We start from the raw sequence: 17,907 nt of genomic DNA, 5'->3' as shown, positions 1-17,907 counted from the left end.
ATAGTTTTAGTATGACATCTGGATAATTCCTGGAAAATTCTCTTGAGAAGACTTGAAACGCATCTCCAATAAAGATCTTCATGGAAAACAATCAAGCTTTCTAGCATGATTTAGCAGAGAAATAACATAAATGAATGCATTTTATTGTTACTGACTCAATGTATAAAGGATATTTGAAAATAGCTTAAATTTAATACAGGTGTTTCAAATCGATATCACAGAACGCAGCAATTTCATTATCGTTCTTTTCCCATTGATTTAAACTTCTGTAAGGGTTCTTCTAGTGTTACGAAATAATGTTTTTGGTCTCAATTGAATGCTTAATAAACGAAATAAACATCCTGCTCCACGTTTTTTTTGAGTTTTAGAAACAGTAATTTTTCTTGATTATTAGCAAATACACATTATAATAAATTCAGTTTCGTCTTGTGTCCATTTTATTGCAACAGATTTGGAAATATGTGGCTGCACACAAGAGAATAGATCGCTTTATTCCGAAATTAATCCTTTTTTTCTTGCATTTTCGTGGCTACTGACAATGGAACGGGATAGTTTTCCATTTTGTTTGTTTATTTCTATATATGCGGTTCCTTGACAAATAACGCATAGCAACCAGAACAGTGTTGCCTAAAAAGAATAATTTTATCATTATCAAGGGGCCGCTATATTTGTGGTAACTGACGGAAAATCACTCACAGACACTTTTTATTTCGATTTTTCTTCGGAGTGCCTGGTCGTGTCGTCGGCTCGATTTACGATACAGTTTTAAAAGCGAGTGGCAGGTCGTGTCGTCGGATTCACTCATACGAGCCCGAAACTAAACAGCAGTCGACTGTATGGGTGTTCCAAGAAGAACTAAATCCAACAAAAGTAGTTCGCGCTCGAAGTACTTCAAAGAAAATGATCACGTTTTTTTTTTCAATATGAACGGACATAACGCTACCGTTGCTCTTGTGGATTGTAAGGCCGCCAATTCTAATTGGCCATTTGTTTGCCAGAAGTTTTTCGTGAAATAAGGAAAACAAACGCAAGACGCAAAATCATTCTTCATTACGATAATGCAAGCTCTCACTCATCGGCTTAAACAACCGAATATGTTAGCACCCAAAACGTCAAATTGATAAGCCACCCGCCGTATAGTCTTGACTTAGCACCTAACGACTTCCGTTTGTTCCCCTCCGTGAAGGATAAACTGCGTGGAGAGTGATTCGATACTCCTGAAGAACCCGCACGGCCTTTTGGCTACCTGGACAGCCATGGCCACCAGGTGGCTACAAAAATTGATTCAGTGACGGTTGGCGAATCCAATTTGGCAAAACAAAGTCGCCTGTATCTGAGTTAGCCGAGCGTTTTCATCTTTTCACCTTCGCTGAAAATGTCAAAGATTTCAATATGGAAAAATCCTGGTGGATACGGTTGTATAGTTTGAGTTGTATATCTGGCAGCGGCGAGGCAGTCGGTCACCAGAAGGTCTGCCAGCCATATTTTTCCCGCTGGCAGCGTTTAGTCAGCCATCTGGCAGCCATGCGTATGCGGGAAGCTGTTGAAGCATTCAAAAACCATGTTTTGGGGGTTTCTCAAGAAGAGTGGAAAAAATGTTATGAAAATTGGTTCAAGTGTATGCAAAAGTGTATTGATGATCTAGGTAGATATTTTGAAAAACAATAAAACCACTTCCGATCAAATATAATACTGTTTTCATTTTTAGGCTAAATACATAAGTAACAATCCTCGTATTATCATCAAATTCCTATGCACTCTTCATTGAATTGATGTAATTTTTGTATTAGTTATGTCGTTTTCGCTTGATGCTAAACCTACTTCAGTTTCCAACCTAACTGCTGTCAAAACGTTTGTTTGAAGCTAGTATCGAAAAATCGGGTCAGTTTCGAACCTGGTATTTATATCAGGTTTGCGTTGCTAAGTGCAGTTTCGTGAAGCGAAAACGACATTAGTAAGTTAGTTTAAGAGTTTCTTTCCATTACCCCGATTCTGAATTTCGTTCAAATCGGATTATGTCGATCAGATGCAAAATTTTGCATTTGCATTCGATCGAGTTCGAATTTTGCATACAAAATCATTACTCTATCGAATTACAGAATGCAAATTTTGACATCGAAGTAATCCGATTCGATCGAAATACAGAATAGGGGTGATCACACATTCTAAGTAGGTTTACAATTTTCCCTACAAAAACTGAACACTCAACATAAATTTGAATTTAAGTCATCTTACAACAAAAAGACATACTAACAAGAATGGTCAAATTTCATAAAAAGTTCGTATTAGCCAGACACTGTAATATGCGAACAGCATGGATTGCTTAGAATGAATATTAATCTGCGAATGAATATTTTTCTCGCCGCGTATCACAAGGAATGTTCGGATGGAAATATTAATGATGGAATTAGTCGGGTTTAAAGATGTTCGTTTTATTATTGCTATGTTGTTTTTGCTGATATGATTTATCATCGTTCCGGGATGTAAGTTAATGGGAGTGAACTTTGTATCTGTCAAAGATCTTCCTAACGAATTATTTCTTTAGAACGTAAGGTCGCCTATATAGATCGTCTTCGCGCCAATGATGATTACGTAGATGATTCTAGTAGTACTGTTGTATTCTGTGTATCTAAAACTTTACACTATCAGTGTTCAATGTTATTGTTGTTGTTGGGAAAGATTTGAAATACGGAATAGCCCTTTTGCCTTTATTTGAACATGATTTGGGATATCTTTACTTACCCTATTTCGTTTAATGTGAAGCTCGCAGTACATTTCTTTCTGCTATGAATTATTGTATTTTAAGTGACTTATTTTGCCGTTTTCTCTATGAGCAGTAATGGAAAAATTCAACCTGCATCCTAGTTCAAGAGGTGAGTTTCATTCTGGGAAACGGTTACTGTTACGATTCTAAAATGGGCAATTCGATTTGACAGTTGACGTTTGGGAACATATTAATCTTTGTTGCTTGTTTGGACCCAATAATAAATGTATCTGTAGACCTAGCACGATTCTGGGATATTTATCGTCTTATTGAGTTAGATTACAATCCGGTACTGCTTTGAATATGATAAAATTTTTAAAATTGCGCTGGCATCAATTTGGTTTGGTTCGTTTATGTCAACTTTTTCACTATAAATTGATCTGGAAAAATGTCTGTGCCGTCTAGTGGTTATCTGAGCGTTAGATTATCTTAAGCTAGTGGAAAACGCTATTTTCTCAAATAATCATCAAGCAATTTATATGCAAATAGGTTTAATACCATTTAATATAAAACAGTAAATTTGGAATTTAATTAAGGGATACATTAAGGGCACATATAGTAATTGATCTCACTGGGACGGCATTAGGTCTATCTTTTCTATTCAAGCTATCTTTTATTTAACAATAAGAGGCTAGTATGCTCTGAAGGGAAATAAGCTGCTTACACGGAAGAAAGTTAACCACTTTGCGCAATGTTTGGAATCGTGGATAAACTTGCCAGACAATTTTTACACAAACAAATACATCAATCAGGTGTTTTAGAATCAAAAGATTGATTTTATTTCTCATTAACCAAATTTACTGGCATATCTGTTGCCAGTTCGTATTAGCATAATATTTTGACTAAAACTGCAGTTCCCTTAGCAGACATCTTGACTTGTGTTTAGCGATAGACTTAGAAAAGTATAACAATCGACATATGCGAGCAATAATCATTCTCTCTGTCTAACATAGGAAGTTCTTCCTCAGCCCTGGTAATTATGAACTATGTCTATGCCTAGATACGATCACTGGACATTTGTTCGGAAACTGTAACAACTATAAAGATTTCCATTTAATGCTGCAGCCTTACGCTATATAGATCGCTCTTTTTGTTTTATCATTTATTTTATTGTATGAATACTGATTACAGTAGTTGATTGACATTCGTGTTGGATGTGATTATTTGTTACTACTAATAACTCGAAGAGTTCGCTTCAAAATAACTTCTTCTCAATTACGTTCAATTAGACTTGTACTTGGTATGTATATTTGAAGATTTTTCTGCTATTCAAGAGATTATTCAAACAAGTTATATAGTATGGAAGTGACTGTAAAATTGAGCTACCATATCATGCATGAACTTTTCAGTTGGTTGAAGTATGTCGCTATTAGGATTTGGAGAATATTTTGCTATATTTTCCTAAAAAAAACCTGTATTTTGTCGTGACCATTGTTCTCTTGACATCCGGGTACACACGGAAAGGTAACTTTTCATAAACACTTCGTTAGCTTAAATTAGATTACGTCTCTTTATTTTCGTCCTAAACTAGTACTTCATATTGAACCGAGCTAAAATCTGTAGAAAAATAGTTTACATAACTATTATATTATCACAACATTTGTTCCGACTCAGTAGGTGAGATGGGCGACAGTTCCATGCCTTCGAGAAGAGGCGTTTTCTCTTCGTTTCCACTGCCAAAGCCTCCGTCACTTCCAGCATTGTCATCCAGATATTTACGAACTTCGGTCGCACTGCTACTGCTGTGACTTCGTTGTTGTACTGGAGACCTAAGTAAGGAATCTGTTATACTGCTACTGTCCTGGTCACTACCGTCATCGGCAGATGAATTCTCCAGTTTCCGTGCTTCGATCTCAGTAGTCCGGTCATCCGATGAGTAACTTTTCGTTGAACTGTTCGATATACTGCCAGCAGTGTGCTTCCTTTCTTCTTCGGAGAAGTCTTCTAGTGATATACTATCCAGGATCGTACTGTGTTTGAATTTGGCCAAACTGAATAAAGCTTGTCGATCGGTTCGAGACCGACGAGGGTTCATCACTACCGGCTCCGGGGTCAAGATAAAGCGTTCCGTTTCCGTTCGGTTGGTTGACGTAGGGAGTTCATTGGTGGAACTACCGTGACCCAGCAGTCGATCAATTTCACTTTGAGTAGATGACGAGGAAGTCGCATTGAATGACGTTTCGAACAGATATTCATTTGATTTAACCAATTTATTTCGCCATTGACAAGTTTTATCTCCGGCAGAAGAAATGCTATGAAGATTCTGAAACGACGCATTCTTTTTCTTTGCTATCTGATTGTGCTGACTGGAGTTTGCTGGTTGTTTTGGAGACGTTGGCGTCAACGTGGGTGGTAGCGATATCTGATGTTGTAGTTGAGTAGTTGATTGTTGGCGCGGTTTCGTTTGTTGTCGCTGTTGGTTCATACGGTTACTGATGCTGGAGCTATCGATCGGCATAAAAGCCGAATCAATTCGGCGTTCTTCTTCGAATGAACGGAATATCTTCCGGCTGCTATTTTTTATCGATTTGTTGGCCATACGAGAAGTATAGGACATGTCTTCAAACGAGGATACCCTATATTTTTGCGAGAATACTTCGGTTGTGGCACATTTGCGGAGTGGGGATGAAGTGTAACACAGAGAACTGCTAGTCACCGAGAAGGAATGATTGTTTATAACTAGCTTGGGTGGTTCGAGGAAGCGAGATGTATGATTCGGTGAAATGTCACGTGATGGACCAGGTTGAGTATCCCGGGGCGACAGAGAGGCATATTGATCGTGGCATGGTGAGGAACCAGCTGAATCGATATATTTTAGTCCCGCCATTGTGGTCGCGATTGTTTCTGAACCACCTTCAGCAAGCAAATCTTCGACTCCTTCATCGATAGGTGAGTTCATTGAAGCGAAGCTACTGAGCTTAAAGCTGGACGCTCGGGACGACTCGCCGTCGGTCATCGAGCCAAAGGCGGAGTCTTGCGAAGGGTTGCTGAGACCGAGTATCATTCCGCGACGGCTGTACTCCATGCGGCGTGATTTGAGATTTTTGTACGCTGACGATGGATTCAACTGCTGCAGCTGTATCGAGCCAGTGGACGACGACGTCGATCCTTGGGACTCGATCGAATCTATACGAATGATTGTGTTACTATTGCTGTTATCGTCCGAGTGAACGTTATTGTCACAGTAATGTATCGGCGAGCTGAGTGGGTCGTAATGGGCAGGATCATCGATACGGGCTGACGCTATAACTATTTCATCTAACAGATCTTCGGAATCACTACTAGACAGATCGGAGGATTCTACGTCACTATGGTTATGATGTTGTTGATTGTTTGGATTATTTGCAACAAACGATGAACCAGAGTAAAAGAAAAGAGACAAGAGAAACACAACATAAGCTGATATTATTTCACTCGACGATGAGCCAGTAGAGCTCATCAGAATGGTTTCGTTCTATTGCTACATCGCTCCAGTGGGTGGCGCTACTTGGATTCGGTACTAGTGGAAGCGTATTTAGACTATATATGATAATTGGGACTGACTCGTTCTACTGACAACTTATCAGAAAGCTACACAACTATTTTTGTTATACATGTTACAAAGAGACATATCTAGATGAAATAACATGGCATGAAGAATGGCATAGTGATAAAATGAACAACATTAAGGCAGAGAAGTAAGCGTCAGCATCGCAAATAAATAATGATGTTGTATTGATGTTTGTTACTAAAGCTTGATTCATTTAATATCTGGATACACCATTTATGTTACTGTGATGATTCTAGTTTTGAATAGATTCCCAGATATAGTGTCTGAAAGAGTACTCTTCCGTGCGTAAAGGCTCACAGTTAACCTGCTTTGGAAACCTCACGCTGCCTTCAATTCTACCGCTCAATTTAGAAGTGTTGAGTAATTGTGAAATGGGACTTGAAGAGGTGCGGAAAATGCGCCAAAGATGAAGAGATGGTGAAATAAGATGGACGCTCTTTCCTTCAAAGGGCAGTAAATGACTTTCCGTCTGAAGATTCAAACTAAATATTTTTTCAATATGATTCCGAGATAAATCTGTTTTCTTTTGCGTCATGATATAAAACGACTCAAGATTTAAAAATCGATTTCATGTTGTTCGTTAATGATAAATAACGCGCGTTCCAGTATGACTTCAGAGATGCAAAATATATAATAAATAATAATACAAAATTTTGGGCAATAACAAAGATCATTATAACAATTAATATGAGCAGTGCGCGATACAAACGAAAACAGTGTACATGAACAGGAGTAGCCAAAACATAAAAAACAATTCTTCCTAGAGTTGGCATTTACTGGTAATCGTTGCTGTCATTTCTCGGAGGACATTTGTCAGCACTACTAGTCAGGTTAAGGCTTTAAACATGAGAAAAAAATTATTTCATGTGATTATTTCATTCTCCACGTTAACAGGCCAAACACCTTATAATCAATTGATTATTCCTGGAGTTCAAAGAATTCGATACACGTAGCAAGTAGTACAAAATGTTTGAAGTCTCATGTGTGTGTGCTTACTCTAGCTAGTACTGTTTTATGCATGGTCACAAATATTTCATAGCCATCGTTTGGCATCCCTGAACTCTAGCATACAGGTTATTTCGAGTTGACTTTATCGAATCTTACCTATTTGAATGTGTTTTTTTTTATTTTTCGAATTAGTTACTTTCTGTTCAAACAAAAATTAAATCATTCCAAAGTACAGTTTGTTGTAAATTTTTAGGCTTGTCCAAAATCAAATTCATCATAGCATTTCTGCGGATAGTTTCTGAGAAAAAGTAATTTAAATTGAAAAGAAATACGATTAGAATATGTGAAGCTAATTAATGAATGACGATTACATGATTATCTGTCAAATTGCGAATAGTAAAAACATATCAGTGTTGATTCTAACGAAATATTGAGTATGTGACGAATGACTTTTTCTCTATTCAATAATATTAGTGCTAATACAATAAATGATCACTATTACTAATAAACGGTATCACACTAACTTGGGTTAGACACACTGATTAGGATAATATAATATAGATATTTTTGGTGAGTAAACGACGTATGAAGGCGTAATATGTCTTTATCAATCGAATGTTATGCACTTCGGAACTCGTTTTGTGAATGGACTATTGCCTGGGGTGGATGTACCAATAATTGCATATTCAAGAAATACCTTCTGAGAACTCCTAGACAGTACGTAGGAAGTATGATAAGTTAAATATATTATCGAGTTTTTCATTTTTTCATCATGAGAATATTCAACGACAAAGCTCGTTGAAGTTACATGTATTTCAACAACTTTAGTGCTAATAGTGTTTGATTGTTTAACCACATGCCACCACAAAACTCTAACGGGATTGAAATTCACTAACGCGACTCTCTCAGCTTGAACAACCTAATGTCTTCAGGTGAAATAAAGTCCCAAATAAAGTGCATAACCATTGCATGATTGGTGCTACGATTCTACTGACATTACGAATCCAATGTTACAAGGGCTCAAATTAATTCAAATTGAATTGTCTTTACAAACCGAACAACATGTCAAAAAACCTCATTTGGTAGGCTATCAGCACCTCTCGAACGCGAGCTTACTCTGTGCAATCTGGTAGAGTTTTTCCGACGATTGCTGTCAATGTCGATTAAACCTAGATCCATTATAACACGCCCGAAAATAGTCCGTCAATAGACTGGAACCGACACGAGTTTTTCGAAGCAGCCTAGAGAGGCAGAATGAGTTGGAAAGGTCGTGGTGTCGGTTTTCTGGGATTGTCATGGATACGCTATTGTTCCACCAGTCACTGGGGACGAAGAGTTGATTTATTATGACGACAAATGCTATACCAATCCGGTACCCAAATTGAAATAATCACGTAAATCCGGTTCACTACTCTGCTCCTAATTCTATCTGATGACCTGATGCCAACTATAAGACAACACACGATATTTATAGAACCAGTTTTGAATCATTTTGACGTTTAAAAATTTTTGGGTCGTTTTCGTTACCACGTACCCGAAACGAAATCCTGGGTACGGGCCTGACTGTAGAGTTAATTTAGTAAAGTTGACAACAAAACAAAAAAGGAATTGTTTTTATTTAGGCATTAGCCCTTCTAAAAACAAAATGCAGAGCCAGAGATGCCATTTATACAGATTTATCTGTATTGTATAGATTTTTGCGTTGATTTAAATCAGAGTACATGTTTTATACAGATTTCCTAACTGTAATACAGATTTGTACAGGTTCATAAAAAGTGAGAAGTAAAAACTTAGACTTTTCTCTGTGAGTATCTACTACTATTTGATTGCAGTAATTTTCTGAAAGTTCATTAATCAACGGACAAATCGCATGTTAAAATGGAAATCTTCGCAGATATGAAGAATTATCTTTTTTTTTCAAATATGCTTGTTTCTCACTATAGTTTGCTGTGATTCAGTGTCTCCGCTTGGTTTACTTGATTTATGATAGTAGTTATGATATATGCTGAGAACGGACATTTTTTGGAAAGATCACTTTGATCTTGACCAATTACCTGAGCACAAGTTTTTCTTAGTGATTTTTAATGTCGTTTTCGCTTGATGCGAAATCTAACCCAGTTTCCACGCTAACTGCTGTCAAACTGTTTGTTTGAAGCTAATTTCGAACCTAGTTTCGAATATAATTTTTTTTATTAGGTTTGCTCAATCCATCGTTGCTAAGTACGAATCCAACACAGTTTTGTGAAAAGTGTTTGTTTGATGAAACTGCCCTGGGTCAGTTTCAGTTTTCTCAAACGAAGGCGACATAAAAGAGCGCAACCTTTAACAATAAGTTTCTGTTTAGGGCGAGCGATCGTATTTCGATTTTATTTTACCAAAATTTGGAAGAATATATATATTTTTTGCCGTTCGGTCGCTGCTTTTCTGCAATTTCAGATTCGGTCATCTGTGCAATCTCAGCTTCTATCGATCAGTGATGGAATGGTAATTAGAGATAATCGCTCTTAACCTAACTCAGGGTTGAATTATGGACTGAGCAAATGATATTTTTTCATGTTATATCCAAATCTGGAGAACTTCAGTTTTAAGAAAGTAGATGACGAGTATTATAGTAAAGTTCACGAAGATTAACATTAAAACTGAGTTGATCAAATCTTGAAGTATGACAAAATTGAATGTATTGAAAAAATGATTGTATCAAATCGATAACTTTTATTTGTGTAAATGTTCTCCGATTCTCTAGTCGCAATTGACAAAGGCACATTGATCAAGCTGTATTGAAAGTTTTATCTTCAAACCATCAAAAATAAAAGCAATACAAACATGAAATGGTCATCGTGTGAAAGCCAAATAAAGCGATTCCCTTCAAAATTCATTGTGAGCTGTCTTTCGAATAATGAAACCTTCCATACAAGCGTTATATAAGTACAAACTGATAAAGGATCATTGCTCGAAATACTAACTACCGGAAAAATTGCAAGGCAATTATAGATAAATTGAAAAATAAAAGGATAAGACGAACGATTTTGCTATTTGAGGAAAACTCTACTTACTGTTTTGTATCAATTTCTTGCTAAATATTCATTTATTTATGTTTAGTTAAATTATTAAGTGGAGATAAGTATGTGCTTCCTATATTATTGACAACTTCTTAACTAGACTATCGGACCATCATGGATCCTAATTTTTTCTTAATAATTTGGCAATAGCAATCAAAACTGTGCACACTAAACTGATCTGATCTGCATGTTACTCAACGATCAAAACCTCCATTGCATCCATACTTCTAATTCATATTTCCGATAGCGTGTGAAAATCTACACTACATTAAACAAACGATGCAGTCGCAATGTGGATCGTTATGTGTTTGCTTCGCAATCGTTTAACTTTCGGTTTGCCCTTTTCGACTACAACTTTACGCAGAGTGGCAAATGCGGTCGACGGTGGATGCTAGTATGTCTTTTGCTTGCTTTGGTTGTGGTGTTTTTGGTTCACCGCGGTAGAGTCACCAACAGTGCGAAAGTTGGCATAACATCAGATGATAAAGACGGGTTCGTTTTGTTGAGATGTGGTAGAAAGAAATGAAGAGGTAGAAAGTCAGTATACAGATTGGGAGTATCATTACAAAAGGGTTTATTTGCCAAAGGCACACGATTTGATGATAATGAAATTATATTGCTATGGCTCATACCGAAGCTACCATTGAACGAACTCAATTAAACGCCGGAAAAATAATACAAATGAGAACATTAGAACCATACATAGGATAAAATGAATGTGATTTTGAAAAACAATGACTCTGCGAGTGCGGTATGTTGTTTCGTTGGTAGTTATTGTCTTTCCCAAGTAGATGTAAGAATGCAAGCAGGCGGACCTAAAAAAAATCTACACACCCAGTTTTCCGCTCGCGTGGCGTCGACGGTGGCGTACATGGCGAGCTACCTTCACTGTATGAACCACTTAAAATCGCACCCTGTCGTCTTCGTACGGCATTCAGCAGGCTCAATGTGGAGCTACTCAAACCATGTTTAAAGGACTGCACACCCAGGAGTTATGTTCGGCCATGCAAAAAGAGAAGAAAATAAATTACATATAGTGGCAACTTACTTTAATTGGTCAGGGAACTGTCGCCATGAACGCGTATCCATCATATACTAGATCCTTCGGTTATATACTTCAATCGTTATTGATTAAAAATAGATAATACAGGCAAATCTACGTATGAGAGGATATAAGTATATCTTTGGGTAGGTTGACTTTCTATAGCATTAAATATATATTTTTACGATCTAAGCTATGAATACCCTTTCATGGAACCATGATGATTACTGCTTACGCACACTCTTCTAAACACCACAATTAGAATTAATTCTCTTTCAATAGTTAACACTTACAGGCACACATGTTCCTCGCAGTTCTCTTAAATCGATATTGCGGAATATATCACAAAGGACTAGCTCTTCGACCGTTGGATAGCGACCATCTGGTGATTCGAATATCATCTGCAGTACGTCGATAACCTGCAAAGAATCAAAGTTTGAGACTACTGACCGAAAGCGAAGGATCAAAATGTTGTAATCTATTATTTTTTCCCACTATGAGATATGCGAAGGAAAGACATTTCCTTGTTTGCCGATAATAGCCCTGCCACCGAAACTACCTACTCCTGTTTGACGGCACAGGATGTAATCGGTCATGACAGTGACACTGACAACACCGTATACGGACGGAAACGATAGACTAAGCAATCATTATCAAACTGACGAGGGCGTGGAAAGTATTATACAACCTGTGGGTAGCGCTCGAGATCAAGTTGGTAGTGTCCCGGAGTCGGCTGTGGCGAGGACAGTTCATAGCCGGCACACATCTCAAACAACAAGTGGCCGAAGCAGATTATGTCGATGTTGTCAATGTCCGGCGTGTTGTGAGCCCACACCACCGCGTTGACGCGGGAGTTCAGTCCGAGTAGACCGTTTTCCAGGCCGGATAATCTAAAGGGAACAATAAATTGATGAGTTTTTAATCGAGAAATCATCAGGTTCATGATACATGCAATTGTATGTCAAGAAATGTTGCATTATATGTGGTTGTCGGTAATAAGCGTAGATAACATAACACAATTTTTCTATATATACTGCGCTTTTGTTGAAAATCATTATTTATTGACGAATATAACCATTAAAGCTTTAAATTATTCAGAGCTTTTCATTTGCAAAATTTAAATTCAAACATTGCACATTATTCATCGGTTTTTCACATCAAAACTGTCCAATATTCAGTCGTAGAATAAATGCAACATTCCATTTAATATCCACAATCTGTACGGTCAGTCTCGGGTTAGCGGTCTAATACATATGGTGCTGGTCTTATAGGCCCAATTGTCATATTTCCGAACCCTGACCTAGAAGTATTCGTAGTGTTAATGATGTCGTAGTACAATGCACAGTGGGGTAAAAATGATAATAAACGCGACTTTGCTCAATAATTTTACAAAAACATGAGAAAATATTTTCAAAATTAGTATTTCTTATGCAAATTTTTCTGTAGAAAGAAGATCCGCAAAATTCACTATCATGCCCGTTTTGCTCCAATTCCTCTTTTTTCTGAATTTACTTTGAAAACTAACTGTGAAACACAGGAAAAAATTCAATTCCACCAATCGGAAGGTATTCCTGACATAAGTTAGATAAATGGATTGTTTTTAATAAGATTGACCAGTCATCTTCTTCCGTGAATTTACAGAAAAAAATTTTGGTCAAACAAGACAGTTCTATGTTTCGCATATAACCTCAAATAATAATTTACAGATAGTGTTCATGATCGCATGCTTCGTGCTACATCGATTTACCCCAATTTTCTGACAAATAAAATTTTATGTTGAATTCAGATTTACAATCCCGAAGCAGATCCAACATGACCTACCAATATTGATTCATATTACGTGCAAAACATCTGTGATCCAATTAAACACAATGAGAATGACAATACTAACCTGTTTAACCCGTTTTACCCCAATTTAATTCTTAAGTTGTATTTCTGGTTAAACTTTCTTTCACATACCGAAAGCAGGCTGATTGCGGTTGATGAAGATCGATTGATATTACGAAGAAAGACCTGAAAATTGGATTACAAATGAATTCAATGTGGAGCAAAATCTTAAGACTCAGTTAAAAGATAAATCGGTAAAACGGTATAACAAGATTCGTGCGATCATTGAATTCATTTGTAATCCTATTTTCAGGCCTTTCTTCGTAATATCAATCGATTTTCATCAACCGCAATCAGTCTGCTTTCGGTATGCGAAACAAAGTTTAACCAGAAATACGGCTTATGAAATAAATTGGGGTAAAACGGTATAGCAAGATTCGTGCGGTCATTGGATTCATTTGTAATCCTATATTAAGGTCTTTCTTTGTAATATCAATCTATTTTCATCAACCACAATCAGCTTGCTTTCGGTATGCGAAAGAAAGTTTAACCAGGAATACGGCTTATGAAATAAATTGGGGTAAAACGGTATAACAAGATTCGTGCGGTCATAGAATTTATTTGTAGTCCTATTTTCAGGTCTTTCTTCGTAATATCAATCGATTTTCATCAACCGCAATCAGCCTGTATTCGGTATGCGAGGGAAAGTTTAACCAGAAATACGACTTTTGATATAAATTGGGGTAAAACAGGTTAAACAGGTTAAACAGGCTAGTACTGTCATTCCCATTGTGTTTAGTTGGATCATAGATGTTTTGCAAGTATTATGAATCATTATTGATAGATCGCATTGGATCTGCTTTTGGATTGTAGATCATATTTCAACTGAATATTATAACTAGAAAAGAAATGGGGTAAAACGGTGCAACGAGTTTTCTGCTGTCAATAAAACTACATGCAATCGATTTGTTAGACTTTTTTACATCGATTTTACTGACCATTTTACACCAAAAATGTGCTTTGTGGTCAGCTGTATCATGCCTCCAAAAAAATCGTCGCGTTTTTGGTCCATTTTTCCCCACTGTGCAATGGTTCTGAATTCCACAAAATGAATGTGATGCCAAGATTTTGTTTTGCTTTATACGGTACGTTACACTTTGGTACAATGAGAAATGTGCCGCTTACGAAAAAGTTGAACTGTACGCTTAGCTGTTTGTGTTAAATTGTTCAGCCGTACTAGCACGTAGCATTTCATTCGAGACGGTTAACACAATACACCGCTTTCGGCCGAAACGACAGCAACAAAAAACAATATATTATTGTGAGCATTTAAAGGATATCGAAAAGAGTAAGGGTTAAGCCAAAGAGAAAGCGTCACGGGACGCGAAGCCATGCGAAATTTGACAGATTGTGGGACAGAGCTCCGTTCATTTAAGTTCAACAGAAGATTGACATGAATGTCAGGTTGCTGTCAGAGTGAACGCGATTTGCGATGCGAGGCAAAGCGTTTTGATGCGATGTACTGTTTCGTAACTAGCTTTCACGCGCGTCTAGACGCTTCGCGTTCCGCGCTAACTCGCGCTAACCTCAGGTTGCTATCAGAGTGAAAGCGTCACGCGAAGCGTCTGGACGCGCGTGTGAGCTAGTTACATTTGATCAAAGCAAACCTATCAGAGTAAATGCGATGCGAAAACAGTACATCGAATTGAATCGCTACGCTTCGCTTCGCTTTCCGCGCTCACTCTGATACCCAGTGAAATTTGTAGACCCGCATAAGTCCGATCATCGGTCCGATTATCGGACCGATTGAGCACGATATAGGGCCGATCGTAGCGCTTCAATCGGCCCGTCATCGGACAATTCTGCACCATTTGCATCAACCGCGTCGACATAAAAAAAGCTTTATGTTTACATTATGCATCGCTAGAGAAACAGAGCGAAGGAATATCAAACAAGGCATTTTCGAGCCGACATCTTCCCGATAGGGTGTGAAAGAGTGTTAAACATTCTTTTGTTTCGATCATAGAGGCTTTAACCTTTAGGTCATTCGCCTCTTAGGGTCAGAAAAACTCTGACCCTATGTTCGAGGTTGGAAATCCAACCCCGATATATCTCATCACCTGAGTAATCAGACATCCGCTCTCTGCTTTGGTATATCTTCACTCTTTTGTTCTACCGATACACTATGCAAACTCGAAACGCAATCAAAAGTTTTCTTGCACGATGCGTCCGATGTTCGGATTTACTGGGTAGCAACCTCAGAGAGAACTCGATGCGTTGCGAAGTGATTAGTGACTGATCGCATCGCGCTCGCTCTGACATTCATGTCATTATTCTGTTGAACTTAAATGAACGGAGCTCTGTCGCGCGACTCCTTGCGATCTGTCAAGTTTCGCATCGTTGCGCTTCCTCTCTAGTTTTACCCTAAACCTAGCAAACGAAAAACAATGGGGTGACAAAATACAATCTGCGTTGACTTCGCTTGATGTTGCTCAAGATGCAAATGCGTCTTGATATGAAGCCAGTGCATTTGCTTCAAGTAAAAAAGACTAATAGGATATTGAAGATTTTTTAGCAGCGCTTTTATCACAACTAAAGAGCGAATATTATAACCAAACAATAGATATGATGCTACCAATAAACTTCTTTAAGATGAGCGGTGTGTAGGGTTTTTGTTCATTGTGGTAAGCTGAAATTGACCAATTTTAGAACGTACTTAGAAGTACAGCGAGGAAGGTGGGTAGATTAAGAAGAAAGTGATTTAAACAGTATTAAAGCTTCATTCAATTAATAGCTGTATAAACTGATTATTTTACTGTAACGTTCTTAGTTGTCGGAGCTCTTTACAACTATTGGTCGATGTGATGTCCCTAGCAAGGTCAAATTCGTTTTTGCCGTTTAATTCGCAAGATAGCTAATTATCTGACAAGGTATTTGCAGCTGCAGTGAAACCAGGTTTTCGTGACAAACAGGATTGCGGATTCTTAAACGTATAAGTAGCGGTGCCTAAAAAGCGCAATTTTCGATGTATAAAAGCTGACAATGGATCTGTAAAATTTTTGTTTGGTTTGGCAAGCTGTTACTAGTTACAACGGAGAAGTGCTTCAATGGTATCGAGCCAACAGGCTGGTTTTTTTTTTCGATAAGGACATTAATCCACCCAACTGTGATTCGGCCTAATCACGAAGTACTGTGCAATTGTTAAATAGAAGATAAAGAAAAGTAAAAAGATCACTTGGGATGCGACAGAGATAAGGAGATGGCTGCTCAAGTTAGCCAACAGAATATCCAAAATATGATGAGTGGAAAGAATTCGCCCGGATTGGCGGTTCAATGGGCGCTGGACTTGCAACCCAGTTGTTATATGTTCGAACCCCGACCTGGGCGGATTTTTAGTGTCAGTAGGATCGTAGAATCGGCTGCGGAGTCTGTTGAAACAGAACGGTCAAGTTCAACGGAAGGAATGTAATACCTCGACTGCTTTTTCATCTTTTTCGAGATTTCATCAACACCGCACCTGAAATTTTTTTGATTTTTTTTCCTCTAAAGTGCAATGAATGACCTTTTTTTGAGTACTCAATTTTGTAATTTCATTGATATAGTTCCAAAAAACACCAGTTTTTTCTGCGTTCAGGTATTGAATAACTTAAGCTAAATACCTTAGGAGCAGTCTTGAATCAGGTGAAGATCAACCATGTACCGAGTAATTTGATTTTCATTTGAAGACGAAGTGCATTTCAAGCAAATAAGTGTCCATTTCAATCAAATCCCTGGTGGATTTTTCTTTCGTGTTAGGCAGTCTGCCAGTTTCCTTTTTACTTGTCAAAACAATTTAAAAAAAGCTGTACATCAAGTAGATTGGTTTCTACAAGTACCTACTGCAACGTACCTGCCATCCATCAAGTTCCATTGTGACATAATGAATATTTGACTGGATTTGGCCAGCTGCCATTAGATACAAACAGTAGTAGATAAAATTACATAGCAGCGCGAATTCTGTGTCGTTTGATAGAGAAGTTGTTAGAAAACTCTTGCAATGATCGAGGGCTTCAAATAACTATATCGATTCGATGTTTTCATAGGTTAGAGGTCGAATCTTCTATCATTGCATTACTTTAGCTATAATCGAGCTATGAAAAGTGTGACCAATAAAAGACTCATTATTTTATGTTCCTTATAACAATATTGAGTTCGTGAGGTTTATAGATTTTTGTATAAATTAGGTTGAATGTGATCAGACAAAACACGCACCAGTTTGTTATGTTCAGTGTTGGCTTGTAGGACTTGAACTGATGGTAATTACCAAGTGTCCCAATGGATTATAATAATGTTTCGTAAATAGTAAATGTCAGCACGTGCAACATTTCCGCTACCAACAGGTTTAATTTCTATGTATTTTCTTACCTGGCCACACCGTTCTGGAGTATAACGTTTCCGCTGTGCAAATGGCCATGTGATGCTATTCCGCGCTCCTTTAAGAATAATAATGCTTCTAAAATTTGACGTCCCAATCGTTGTACCTGTGATAGTGGCAGGCAGGTGGATTTTCGCGTATATTTACGGCTCCATGGTTCGTTCCATTGGGACTGGGGCATGTAATGTGTGACAAAAGAGGCGAAGAAAAAAGGGAGAATTGAATCCAACGTAATTGCAATGATTTTCAATCTTGTTGAAGCACTACGTGTGCGTTAGGATGGAAATTGAATTTTAAATTACG

At 37.7% G+C, this 17,907-nt stretch overlaps 1 protein-coding gene across 3 annotated transcripts in view; it reads right to left on the bottom strand.

The window, feature by feature from the left end:
• Positions 1-2,407: 2,407 nt before the first annotated feature.
• The window catches only part of LOC131431058 (uncharacterized), a 65,730-nt gene continuing 50,230 nt past the window's right edge, over positions 2,408-17,907 (bottom strand). For all 3 annotated transcript variants that reach the window (XM_058596515.1, XM_058596513.1, XM_058596514.1), the window contains 5 exons: positions 17,595-17,776; positions 12,052-12,253; positions 11,657-11,782; positions 11,156-11,298; positions 2,408-6,072 (listed from right to left, as the gene is read on the bottom strand). In XM_058596515.1, the coding sequence (XP_058452498.1) occupies positions 4,356-6,072; positions 11,156-11,298; positions 11,657-11,782; positions 12,052-12,253; positions 17,595-17,776 (2,370 nt within the window). In that variant the 3' untranslated portion in view covers positions 2,408-4,355. The remainder of the gene's footprint in view (positions 6,073-11,155; positions 11,299-11,656; positions 11,783-12,051; positions 12,254-17,594; positions 17,777-17,907) is intronic.

Source organism: Malaya genurostris, chromosome 2, assembly GCF_030247185.1.
Source record: "Malaya genurostris strain Urasoe2022 chromosome 2, Malgen_1.1, whole genome shotgun sequence".
NCBI classification, from domain to species: Eukaryota; Metazoa; Arthropoda; class Insecta; order Diptera; family Culicidae; genus Malaya; species Malaya genurostris.
The sequence above is the reverse complement of the archived record's forward strand: the minus strand, read 5'-3'. Positions and strand labels throughout refer to the sequence as shown.